Source organism: Arvicola amphibius, chromosome 12 (genome assembly GCF_903992535.2).
Source record: "Arvicola amphibius chromosome 12, mArvAmp1.2, whole genome shotgun sequence".
Taxonomy (NCBI): domain Eukaryota; kingdom Metazoa; phylum Chordata; class Mammalia; order Rodentia; family Cricetidae; genus Arvicola; species Arvicola amphibius.
The window spans coordinates 29,210,165-29,223,733 of NC_052058.2; the positions used below are offsets into that span (position 1 = coordinate 29,210,165).

Below are 13,569 nucleotides of genomic sequence, written 5' to 3' on the forward strand. Positions count from 1 at the left end.
GTATTTAAAAATAAAACAATGTATTTTTAAGTCTCCTTTGGGCAACTTAATGAGTTTCTCTAAAACTCATTCATCCATAAAATGAGGACCTACGAGTCACCACCTCTTGGAGCTGCTGAAAGAAAAACTGAAACAATGTGAGTGGAATACGTAGCAGAACCTCGCACACAACTTACTGGCAGCCCACCGTTGCTCTCGTTTTTGTTATTAATATTTTACATTTATCAGTATATATTATTATTTTGGACAGCTTATCAAGCTTACCTGAGACTCAGCGAAAGCTAACTGGTCAAGTCCATTCACGTAGCGTTGTTTGGCTTCCATGACAGCTTGCCGTTTCTTAGTCAACAGCTGCCGGAACGAGCCAATAAGCTCAAGGTAAGAAGTAGCGGTGACATAGTTGTGTCTTCCCAGCTCTTCTAGGAACCTAGAGAGGAGTCAGGCAGCGGGCTACAGCGTAAGTATTCCACAGAGATGTAGATTCAGCGCAGCACTAACCATAGGCGATTATGAATAAAGGTTTCTACAGAACATGCTAAGTCTTTTAACTTCATTAAACTCCAGAAATCTATATATAACCATATTCAAAGTCCTTATCTGAAAAAATATCAAAGAATAATGACACATTTAAAAAGTTTAAATCAACCAACAAAGATGTCTAAAAAAGGTGAACTACAGCAAAAAAAATAGTTTTTATTTTTTTTATGTGTCCTACACTAGGAGGCGCTAACCTTGGTAGACAAGGTAAGACACTCAAACCATTGTGTGAGATGGGCAAGCGTCCAGAAAGGGAACTGCAAATGGGACAAGCATGAGTTACACTGTATGTTACATGTTGACTGAATGTATAAAGCCACACACGTGAGATATATATGCCTTAAAGTAACTCTTCTGTATTACTGCTTCTAAAACATGCCTCCTCTCAAGATTTCCTAGTTAGCTCTACATCTTCCTCTTGCTCTTTACCCCACTGCTGCTCTGCTTCCTCTGCTTCCTCACAGCCAAATTCCGGACAATTATAAGTTACATTCTCAGGGTCCGACCCATTCTCCAAACCCAAGAGAAGTAACTTCGTTTCTCATATATATGCGATATGTATGTGATATTACAGGGGATAAACACGGGATACAGACTACAGCACACTTCTAGGTACCACATTCCAAGCCAATCATCCTGGCTAACTGACTCTAGATGGTCACCACAAGAGCACTTGAGTTCATGCCTCTAGGCGACAAAAACATAGGGATCAATAGTTAGAACATACACGATGGAGGTATCGACCATTCAATTAACTCACCTCAGGAATTTCCGCCCAGTGTCTCAGCAACAGTGTTTTACCTAAGAAATCTGCCATACCAACCACGGTTGATCAGATCAGGGCTAGGCATGAGACACAATGATAATCACATTTGGGGATAAAATTGGAGCCAGCAGCTAGAAATAATTGGCTAGCTTCTTGCTCCAGCTAAAACTCCAAGAAGTATGCTCAGAAGCCAAGAGGCACGCAGCTCCCTCCAAACACAGTCAAAGAGAAAGCAAGGAAAGGCTAGAGGCGAGAGGTGATGCCCATCAGAGAAAAACCAGTTGTACGGTTCCCACAGATTCTAACTTTTGGCTGTTTTTCAGATCTTTGTGAGACAGACATTCATGGACTTTTATAATAATAAGTTCTTCTTTTCTATTACTTGCTAGTTGAGGGTTCAACTAATTACATAACCAGAAAGATTAGAAGACAATGAAATACATATTAAAACGCCGCACTTTGCTAGACATTGCAAGGCATTTCCTGACCTTTCTGAGAGGACCATAATGGAAGTGTGGAAGTGTTTACAGATCGGGACTATCTCCTGCCGCTCAACCTCAGTCAGCTCCAGGGTTTCCAAGAAATTCACAGCCACACGCTCAAGAGCATCTTCAGGCCATGGCTGGAAAGAAGGAGAAGAAAAATTTATGAAAGATGAGCAGTCTCCAGTGGTTGGGAGCACTGGTTGTTCTTCCAGTGAACCCGGGCTCAATTTCCAGCACCCATATGAGAGCTCACAACTGTCTGCGGCGCCAAGGTGTTACACCCTCACACAGACACACATGCAGGCAAAATACCAACGCACATAAAAGAAAAATAAATGAATTAATTTAAAAAAGATGAGCAGTCTCAATCCAACAACATAAGTAGTGACTTCATAGAGAAGAGTTTAGGAATATGAAGTTGAAAATTTAATGAGGAAAACAGAATTAAGCAGACTGAGGTCCCAATATTTTTTAGATTTCCTTATACATGACAATGCGAATAAGAGCAGCACAATAAGCGTTAACGACACGTCACATGTTCAGAACATAATTGTGTCACTTTCACCTCTCCTCTACTTGGACACCTGTTAGGCATCTCAATTTTAGATGTCCATTGTAGGAGATGCTTGCTACTCAATATTAATTAGTTCCTTTCCCCATATGAGAACAGAGCAATAAAACTTATTTAATTTGGATTTCTGTCATTAGAAGTCCTTCATAATCCCTATCATAACATCCAAAGCTGAAGTTTTTATTTTTTTTCTACCCAAATGTTCTTCTTAGCATCTTTTCCACATCGGTGAAGTGTTTTCTTCTGCTTTATCCCGAACTATGCCGATTGTCCTCTCGCTCCAGGCCTTTCTCTTTCTTTTTTTTTTAATTTATTTTATTTTTTTATTTATTAAAAATTTCCACCTCCTCCCAGCCTCCCATTTACCCCCCTCCCTCCTCCACTCCCCCTCCCTCTCCTGTCCAGAGAGCAGTAAGGGTTCCCTGCCCTATGGGAAGTCCAAGTTCCTCGCCCCTCCATCCAGGTCTAGGAAGGTGAGCATCCAAACAGGCCAGGCCCCCCGAAAGCCATTATGTGTAGTAGGGTCCAAATCCCGTGTCATTGTCCTTGGCTTCTCAGCAGCCCTCATTGTCCGCCCTTTCTCTTTCTTTTACCTCTGACCAGAACTCTGCTTTCTCAGACCTTCATATGGCTCCCTTTCTCACTTCCTTCATATCTATACCCCAAAGTAACACAAAGTGTTCCTAGAACCATCTTCTCTCCGTTATTATCCAGCCTCTTGTGATGAGCGCTGTCCCCAGAACATGCTAATACCTCATGCCCCTTTACTCATTTGTCTACGATTGGCTTCCGTTCAACCCTTCACAGAATTACAAAACCCATGGAGGCAAGCACTTCCTTTTTACCACTGCTGGATCTTCAGTGCCTAAAACAATACTTTGCAACAAATATTTCAAATGTTTAATTAAACAGGTTTTGCTTCTTTATGTTTTTATTAGAATATTTTCCTGATTTCCTTTCGTTCACTTTCAACAAGATGCTTGAAAGCTTTTCCTTTTAGAGCAGTGCACATTTTAAGATATTTCTTGTTGTTTGTTTTGTTTGTTGCTGTGGAATATTCCTTCGGTACACTGTGTAAATGAGGCTGAAATTGGTTTAATAAAGAAGCTGACTGGCCAGTAGCTGGACAGGATAAGGTTAGGCTGGAAAACCAGACTAAGGACACTGGGAAGAAGGGCGGAGCCAGAGGAGTCGCGAGACACGGAGAGGAAACAGGATGCAAGATGAAAGAGAGGTAATGCCATGTGGCAGAATGCAAATTAGTAGAGATGGGTTAATTTAAATGTTAGAGTTAGTTAATAATAAGCCTGAGCTATTGAGCAAACATTTATAATTAAGTCTTCACATTGGTTATTTGGGAACTGGTGAGCGGGAAAGAAAAGTCTGGGTATGGTTTGTTTATGTTTCTTAGGACAGGGTTTCTCTTTGTGGTCCTGGTTGTTCTGGAACTTACTCTGTATACCAGGCTGGCCTTGAACTCAGAGATTTGCCTGCCTGCCTGCCTCTGCCTCCTGAGTGCCGGGATTAGAGGTACAACCCACTACCCTAGTGTCAGTAGGACCTCTTTCAAGTAGAAGTCCTGAACCCAAGGAAAATGTTGCCCTTCTTCCAAATAAGGAGGAAATTCTCCTCTCTGACTGCCCTCAGGCTGTCACATTGGTTTTATTGTTGACTCAGAAATGAAGCAAGACAGAAGATCTTTGAAGTGTTGAGCCTCATGGCCTTCATACTAGAACTGTATCACTGACTCTTTAAAACCTGCAGCTTATGGACTGAAGATCTTGACAGCTGTAAGGCTCCATAATCCCGGGAACCAAATCCATTTATAATCCCCCACCTGCACACATGCACACGCACACACAACACACACACACGCACACACATACACACACGCACACACACGCACACACGCGCACACACGCACACACGCACGCGCGCGCACACACACACTTACTTTTCTTTGTGTTAAATTTTAAAATATGGGGGCTATAGGAATTGGGCTCGGTAGCTAAGAACACTAGCTGCTGTCCTGGAGGATCCAGCACTCACATGGCACTCACAATAACCTTTAACTCCAGTTCCAGAGAACTGACGCCCTCTTTTGGCCTTTTTGGGCATGATGGTGCACAGGCATACGTGCAGGCGAAATACCCATGTACATAAAATAAATCGAAATAAAAATAATCATTTAATTAAAAATATGGTAGTCTCGAGCAAGATGTGCTAATGGTGCAGGGTGAGGTTCTCTACCACTGTTCGATTAGATTGGAGGCCTGCTCCACAGGAGTAAACACACACACACACACACACACACACACTCACACTCACACACACGCACACACACGCATGTACGCACACACACGCATGTACGCACACACACGCACACGCACACACAGATGCACACGCATGCACACACATGCGCGTGCGCGCGCGCGCACACACACACACACACGCGCGCACGCACACATGCTCCTCAATCCTCAAATGGCAAGAACCAGCATAGGCCCAAACCAGAGTCTCTGAATGTGGCTGACAGTTGTGTGGCTGGGGCAGACTGCGGGGCCACTGGCAGTGGCACCAGGATTTATCCCTACTGCTTATACTGGCTTTTTGGAACCCATTCTCTTTGGATGGATACCTTGTTCAGCTTAGATATATTAGGGAGGGCCTTGGTCCTTCCTCAGAGAAATGTGCCTTACCCTCTCTGAGGAGTGGATGGGGAGTAGGGGAGAAAAGTGGAGGGAATGGGAGGAAGGGAGGGAATGGGAACTGGGATTGGTATGTAAAATGAAAAGAGATAGTTTGTTTTCTTTTCTAAAAAAAAGTAGAAATTAAACAATTAAAATTTAAAATGCAAAAACCATAAAATGATAATAGAAATTTGGATTAATCATACCACACACAATACACAACATATATGCATTATTATATATTATGTTAAACACACACACTATCCTATGGTTCCAAATCCAACCTTTGATGCAACTGGTTAATTTTTATAATTCAAAAGTTCACTGTTTTCACCAGTCCACACTTTGCAGGTCATCATCATGTCTCTCTTCTCTCTAACTATTGCTTTTATGCTTTCTAGTCCAGACTATGAACTGTCTCATAGTCTTATCCGCTCCTGGTGCGAAGTGCTATGCCCATCATTACAGTACCTTATTGATAAGCACGTGCTGAGTATTAATCCAGCTTAAACACGACTTTGGTAAAAAAATTTTCAGTATTAGCAACTCTAATCCCTCGAAACAAAACGAAACAAACCTGAAACCAGTCAATAGTACAGCAATTGATGAGGGACGGGAACTGCCTCAGCCGGTTGCGAAAGGCGTCTCCTATGGGGCTGAAGGCCACGACGACATGAAGGTTGTCTTTGCAGCGGTTCACGAAGAAAGCAAACAGGGCCAAGGGACTGAGCTCGTCATGCTTATTGCCAGCCTGAGCCACCGGACGGACCCCCTAAAGAAACCAGAAGATCGGGTATTAGGATAGGAGGCTTGTATCAACTGTCTTTAAATTCTTATTTTCATACCATTGGATGTTTTTTTTTTCTTTCTCATGGTTTATTTTTTTTTTTATATTTAAAAATTTCCATCTCCTTCCCTCCTCCTCCCCCTCCCTCCGCTCCTCCTCCCCTTTCCCGCCCCTCCTTCTCCCCCTTCCCTCCCCTTCCCTCCACCCATACCTCCCCTCCCTCCTGTTTAAAAGCAACTATCTGTTAAGAATTTACCAGGTAAAGATAATCAGAAAAACTCGTCAAGATTATATGTAGGCCTAAATGCAACATCTTTTTAGAGGAATAATGGAAACTAATATAATGCCGGCCGGTGAGAAACTGGCTAAACTCACAGAGTACCTTCCTCACTTTCACGCTAGATTTTACAGAACCTTTAAACAACAGAGAAAAACCAGACTCAGAAAGACGAGCCTCGAAAGCATGCTTTCTCTTATGAGGAAAATCTAGCGTGTCTGTGTGTGTGTGTGTGTGTGTGTGGTGTGTGTGTGTGTGTGTGTGTGTGTGTGTGGTGTGTGTGTGTGTGGTGTGTGTCTGTGTGGTGTGTGTGTGTGTGGTGTGTCTGTGTGGTGTGTGTGTGTGTGTGGTGTGTCTGTGTGGTGTGTGTGTGTGCGGTGTGTGTCTGTGTGGTGTGTGATCCACACAGTGTACAGTAGAAACGTGGAGAAAGGAGTCTAAAGAAAGGGTGGGGAGAATGAGAGGATGCTGGGAGGGGAAGGACAGAAAGACAAATACTGAACGTTCTCTCTCAAACGTGGAACTTAAATCTAAAGTAGAACGAAGCCTACGTGGAGGGAGGTAAAGGCCGGGGGCGGTGAGCAAAGCACAAAGTCATAAGAAAGCTGTTAGTGTGCACGCGTACGAAAACAGGGGAAACAAGGGAGGTCTTGTGTATGCGCTATGTGACACTACCAAAATAAACCAAAACTACGTTATGTAAGAATACACAAAATATGATTCCCTTGTGTTAACTTTAAAGATACGCAGTCCGGAGGTGAGGTATGCCCACTGGTTTAAGAGCAGCATGGCTGTAATGGGGAACTGATCGCTTTCTGATTGGACGTGAGGCCCGCTCCACAGGAGGGAATTTATGTCTGGGACAGTCAACTTGGTCAAACTCCATGGCGCGCAGGAGGTCCTAAGGCCTAAGGGAAAGCCTGCTATTGTTGCTTTGCTAAATGGACGTGTTGTTAACCTACCTTCTAAAAAATTATGTTTATTTTACCAGCCAGTGCTGTTCTCATCCTTGGTTAGTGAAGCTTCTTTCTGCAGTGGGCCGTGGTTAATGCAGAAACTCATGACTGGTTAAAATACTGCGGAGTCCACAGACCTAAATGGGCCATCTCTATCGCATTCCCCTGCCCACACCCCAAGGCTCAGAGAACATCAGAGAGGAAAAGGTGAAAAGAATGTAGAGGGAGGAGAGGGGGGGAGGTGCTGTGAGACGCTGTCTTCTGGCCATGAGTTGCACTAGCGAGCTCATGGAAGCTGTAATTACCTGCACCAAAAAGTCAGTCAGCATTCCAGCATGGATGAAGTAGATGCTCACTAGTCTTCACCCATACCTGAAGTGCTACTGGAGAAGGGAGAGTTAATTCTATTCAGGGGCATGGCCACTGAAGGCTGCCTCTGCCCCAGTGTATGGCCCCACACCCAGGTACATGCTGGTAGCACTAACTGGATTCACTGAATTATTTAAACAACAACAACAAAAAAAACATGAGGTAGGAGGGGGTTATATGTGGGGGGTCTGAGAAGGGATAAGGGAATTAATGAATGGACATGATCCAGATATGTTGTGTACATGTATGAAACTGTTAAAGAATAAAGAAAATATTTTTAAAAATATGTAGACTGGATGTACTGGTGCATACCTATATTCCTAGCATTTAATAAACTGAGGAGACCAGCCAGAGCTACAGTAATGAGACCCGGTTTCAAGAAAAAAAAAAAAAAACAGATATAAGCTGGGTGCGTTGCACATCTACTCAGATGGCTCAACCAGGAAGACTACTTGGGCCCAAGTACTTGTGGCCAAGCTCCAGCAACACAGAAAGTTCTCATCCCAAAAACGTATGCAGGAGATAGAGAGATGCCTCAGTGGTCAAGAGCACTCACTGCTCTTCTGGAGGACCAGGGTTCAGTTCCCAGCATCTGTGTCTGGTGGCTCACAATTGCCTGTAACTTCAGTTTCAGGGGATCTGAGGTAGGTACTGGCACACAATCAAATACAAATAAATAAAAGTAAAACATTTTAAGCCGAGCAGTGGTGGCACACACCTTTAATCCCAGCACTCGGGAGGCAGAGGCAGGCGGATTTCTATGAGTTCGAGGACAGCCTGGTCTACAGAGCTAGTTCTAGGAGAGCCTCCAAAGCTACAGAGAAATCCTGTCTCGAAAAAACAAAAAACAAAACAAAACAAAACAAAAAAAAAAGAAAAAGAAAACATTTTAAAAGTGTGTATAAAATATCCAAATAAAAAATAGTGAAGTAGAGAAAAGGTTAATAAAAAATAATAATAACAGTTAACAGCTAAAGTAAGCAGTAAAGTCAGGCAAAGATAACGAAGTCTTACCTCCATGATACAATATTTATATACTAATTTTTTTTTTTGTTTTTGTTGTATATAGTCTTACTATGTTAAGGTCAAAACCTTCCTTTTAATTAGACAAAAGGGGAAAATGCTGTGGAACAATATTTGTACACTGAAAATATATATTGCTCTTATTGTTACTAAAAAGGCTGATTGGCTGAGAGCTGGGCAGGAAGAGATTGGTCAAGACAGTCTGACCCAGAGAGAATCCTGGGAAGAAGAAGGGCAGAGTCTGAAATCACGAGCAGACACTGAAGGAACAGGAGATGAACTTACCATGCTAATAAAGGTACCTCCATGTGGTAGAGCACAAATAAGGAATATGGGTTAATTTAAAATGTAAGAGTTAGGTCGTAACAAGCCTGAGCTATTGACCAAGCATTTGTACTTAATAATAAGTCTCCATGTTGGTCATTTGGAAGCAGACGGTCAGAGCAGGAAAACTCTGACTACATCTCACTCCTCACAGGTAACTATTCTTTGTTTGGGGCTATGAAGAATGAGGTCTTCCTATTATTTGGGAACATCATCATTCAGGAGTTGTCCTGATGACATCACTGGTATTGCTCAGGAAAAAGCAAAAGCATTTTTTTTTCTTTTCAACCCAGGCCACGAACTAATAAACATACCAGGGGTTCCTGGAGGGTTTCTAAGTGTTAAACACTACGTTAAGTGCTTGTTTTGTTTGGTTCCCTTACCTCATTATAACCCTAGGTAGGGGGGACTGCTGTCTGTGCTCCTGTTTCATAGAAGGCAAGAGCAGAGGGCTTAGACTACCAGGCTGACTCCATTTCAATCCAGGAGGAAACATCCAGATCTAAGTAATTACTTCCATGGATAAAAGTAAACATAGTCAATGTAAAAGGAATAAGTCTTAGAAATGGGGATCAGAGTGTCTGACAGTTGACAGTAGTAGGTGCTATACAATTGTATCTTGTCATTTAGATCACAAAACCTGACTTTCACATGTATCATTCATATATATATTAGAACTGTAAGAAAACACAGTTTTAGTAAGACTTTTGAAAATTATACCGGACAGCAGAAAGCCATACAACTAATCAAGGTAGATATTAGTCATGTTTCCTTTCTTCCTGTGTCTTTTGTTTACGTCTTTGTTTTGTTTTTGAGATAGTATCTCAAACTATAGACCAAGCTGGCACCAAAATGATGATCCTTCTGCTTCAGTCTCCTGAGTACTGGCATTAAAGATCTATACCACCACACCCAGCTCTCATTCTCTCATCAGCTTAAGAGATGATAGTAAACTCTAAGCAACCATAAGTGTTATGGTTTTGGTCCCTGGTCCCTTTAAGAGACAAGCCACGCCCACTCCCTCCCCCATCCGCTGAGGCAGGCTGATCTTCAGCTTCTGGCCTGAGCTCCCTCTCTTTCCCGTCTTCCTCTTGGAGAGGCAGCTTTGCTTCTGCCTCTCTCCCCACTTCTCCGTTTCTCCCCTCTCCCCTTTCTCTTCTCCCTCCCTCCCTCCCTCCCTCCCTCCCTCCCTCCCTCCCTCCCTCCCTCCCTCCCTCCCTCTACCCCCCCCCTCCTCTAAGTAAAAAATGTCTACTTTTATGTCTACCTACTGAGCCTATGTGCCTTTTACCCGCCCCATGTCCACACCCGCCGGCAAGCTGTCTCTCCTGCTCGCCACATGGCGGGACCAGCTCGCCCGCTTGGGGCACAACCCGCCAGGGGATCTTGGGCGACTGGCTCTGGGACCGGCAGCCGTGTCTGCCTTGGGACTGGCTGCTTGCATAGTCCGCTGCCTGCCTACAGCTGCCGCCAGGGACTTTAAAGCATTTTTTAGAAACAACAATAAGCATGCTAAGTAACATATATTTTATGAAGATAATAATTATAGAATAATTTCTGACTTAAAACAATGCTAGATTTTAACTTCACTAAAATGACATATTAAACTAATATGCTTTAAATTGTATAAGCTATATTTATCTAATTGTTTAATTGTTATGTGTCTCCTGAAGAGCGGAGCAAAGTGTTTATGATAAGAAAATCCCTGTGCTGGGCGCAGGATTTTTCCCCAACGCACTTACCTCCATTACTTCTTGCTTCTCATCTGCTGCAAAAATGTTAGGAACCTCACCAGTATTGAGCACACTGTCAATATCTTCTAGGAAGGCTTCCTCTTTAATCTGAGTGTCTGTGATCAGAAAGACTGTCTTCTGGCCCTTCATGCCTACATTTCTTAACAAGGTCTTAAAGGAAAGAATGTACTTATCAGCAGAATGCAGTGGACTCTGTAGGTTTTGCTTTTCCCTTCCTTTTAGGCTTGAGTTTAAGGGTTTGATTCTAGTGGGGCTGTCAGTCAGCAACTCCATTTCTCCTATACTGTAGGTGGGCAATACAAACCACTTAGCTTCCTGAAGCTCCTGGACATAACAGTTGGTAAGAGGCATGTGATTAAGAATGGTCTATTACTTTAATGATTGAGTTGGACTTAAAATATGGCTCTTGTACTGAGAAGGATGCTTACCAAGACCAATAATACAAAATACTTGGATCAACGGTGTTGCCTCATGGACTGAACCAGCTGGAAAAGTGAGACAAATGAATACTTCCAGGGAGTATCGAGAAATTTCTAAACTGGGCCCTTAAATTGTATCATGTTAAATTACTATCCACCTCTGAACACTTGCATAATATAAACAACTTCCTCTTTTGCTTAAGTTAGCTTGAGCTATTTTTTTTTCCCATTGTTTTTGGCCAATCACAAGCACAATTTCCAACTGAAATGGGCTTAGTGGTCTGGTGGACATGATTTGCAGATATCTGTTTAAACTGACCACTAAAATTTCAAGAACTTCTTAGGAGATTATAGGTACAGCCAGGATTAAAACTAAGTGATATGATAAAGTTCCTCCCAGAAGCCATACATTATCAAAAGAAAAGTATCGTCTCTGGTGTAGGTTACCGCCTTTGGAGCTATTGGGCAGGGGCTTCCCAAGGATCCTCCCTTCAAAACAAACAAACAAAAACCAAAAACAAAGACCACACAGGCAAGGGAGTGGCGAAGGAGTCCTTGGTCACTCACCGGACTTGGTGGTGAGCCCTACTACTGACTGAAAGGTGCGGAGCAGACAGGAAAGGAAAGGAAAGGTCATCCACAGTCCTTCCGGGCTGTGAACCCTGGGAACTACAATGCCCAGTGCTCAATCAGTGGCACGGACATTACAATGTGGGGGAAACAACAGTTTTGATTGGTCTAAGGTCTGATCCACAGGAGAGAGCTCATGCATGGTACTTGTAAACTTGCCCAAAAGTCTTTGGTGGGGGGCGGTGATTTTTCCTAGAGGAATAGCAAACTAGTGTTATTTTTGATAAATGGACATAACATGTGTGCTGGATAGTTTTATGTCAACTTGATATAAACTAAAGTCCTCCAAGAGGAAGGAACCTCGATTGAGAAAACGCTTCTACAAGATCAGGCCGTAGGCAATCCTATAGGACATTTTCTTAATTAGTGATCAATGCAGGAAGGCCCAACCCATTGTGGATGGTGTCGTCCCTAGGCTGGTGGTCCTGGGTTCTACAAGCAGCACCCCTCCACAGCCTCTGCATCAGCTCCCACCTCTAGGTTCCTGCCCTGTTTGAGTTCCTGCCCTGACATCCTTTGATGATGAACTGTGCTATTGAATTGTAAGCCAAATAAACCTTTCCTCCCCAACTTGCTTTTGGTCATGGTGTTTTTTCAGAGCAATAGAAACTAACCAAGGCAGCATTAGACTGCTTCTAAATATTTACCTTTCTACCCACAGATTAGTCTCTCATCCCTCATTAAGAGAATTTTCTTATTATAGTGGGTGGTCATTAACACAGACTCACAACTAGTGAAGACGCAGAGAATAAGTGAGCGCAGTGTTCGGCCTCAAACAGAAAGTCCAGGTCTCTCTCTTCCCGGTGGGCTCAGGAAACATCCCAGAAGAGGGAGAAGAAGGACTAAGTGCCACAAGCTGGGAATGGCTGTTGTGAGATTCGGTTTGGATATGGGAATCATATATTCCTGTGAAATAAGTCTTCCCAAACCAGGATAAAGACAGGGGTAGGGGCAACTGTGAGAACGTGTGTTACAAAGTCTTGTTCTGCTGTATATAATTTCCTTTAGCTTCAGTGTCCACAGTGAAACACAGAGACATATATACCTGCCGTACCCCAGGGCTGTACCAGTGGAATGAGATCATGTAAGCAAAGCACTCATAGCACCTAATGGATAGAGCAGTATTACTATAACTATATATACTGTAGTAATATACAAATATACACAGCTACACAGGCCGAGTGCCCTTTTACTAGTCATTTTCACACTGGATATCTTCATAATTTTTTACCTTCATATCCTCTCTCCACTCATTCATACCATAACTCTTAGAAATTTCTGGTTGGAAAATCTGCATTTTTGCCATAGATGTCGCCAGACGAGTTAACGATTGCCGACCACTTCCTCCAAGCCCAATTAGCAAGGCATTTCCACCAGACTGCTTTAGAATGCGGCATATTCTTGACAAATGTTCCAAAACATACCTACCAAAAATAAGTTATTTTCCATAGCAATTTACATGTACCTTTACTTACCACTTTATCATACATATTTGATAACATCATGTTGCACATGATATTATACAATATATTATAAATATATACAAAATTTACTGCAAAACTAAAGCATGCAGGAACTGGGGTTGCGGAAGTTCTTGCCTCAAAAGCCTAATGACCTAAGTTCAAATCTCCAGAACTCACATAACAGCTGGATGGAGTGGCCTTTCATTTGTATTTTAATAAATGAAGCTTGCCTGGAGATCAGAAAAGTAAAACAGTCCCACTGGTCAGCCATACAGACCAGGCAGCAATGACACACACCTTTAATCCCAGTAGCCACACTAAGCTTGCCATAGACACCAGGCGGTAGTGGTGCACACCGTTAATCCCAGAACTAGAGAGGATTATAAAAGAGGAGGAGACAGCTCTCAGTCTCATTCTGGGATTCCTGGGGGCAGGATCATCATTTTGGGCTGAGGTAGAGGTAAGAGCCAGGGGCTGACTACTTTGCTTTTCTGGTCTCAGGTTGGACCCCAATATCT

At 42.9% G+C, this 13,569-nt stretch overlaps 1 protein-coding gene across 1 annotated transcript in view; it reads right to left on the reverse strand.

Moving 5' to 3' along the window:
* The window catches only part of Dnah12 (dynein axonemal heavy chain 12), a 165,966-nt gene that overhangs the window by 65,664 nt on the left and 86,733 nt on the right, over positions 1–13,569 (reverse strand). The window contains exons 42-46 of the mRNA XM_038349317.1: positions 12,820–13,012; positions 10,528–10,689; positions 5,627–5,821; positions 1,792–1,925; positions 265–427 (exon numbers count right to left, since the gene is read on the reverse strand). Coding sequence (XP_038205245.1) covers positions 265–427; positions 1,792–1,925; positions 5,627–5,821; positions 10,528–10,689; positions 12,820–13,012 — 847 coding nt within the window. The remainder of the gene's footprint in view (positions 1–264; positions 428–1,791; positions 1,926–5,626; positions 5,822–10,527; positions 10,690–12,819; positions 13,013–13,569) is intronic.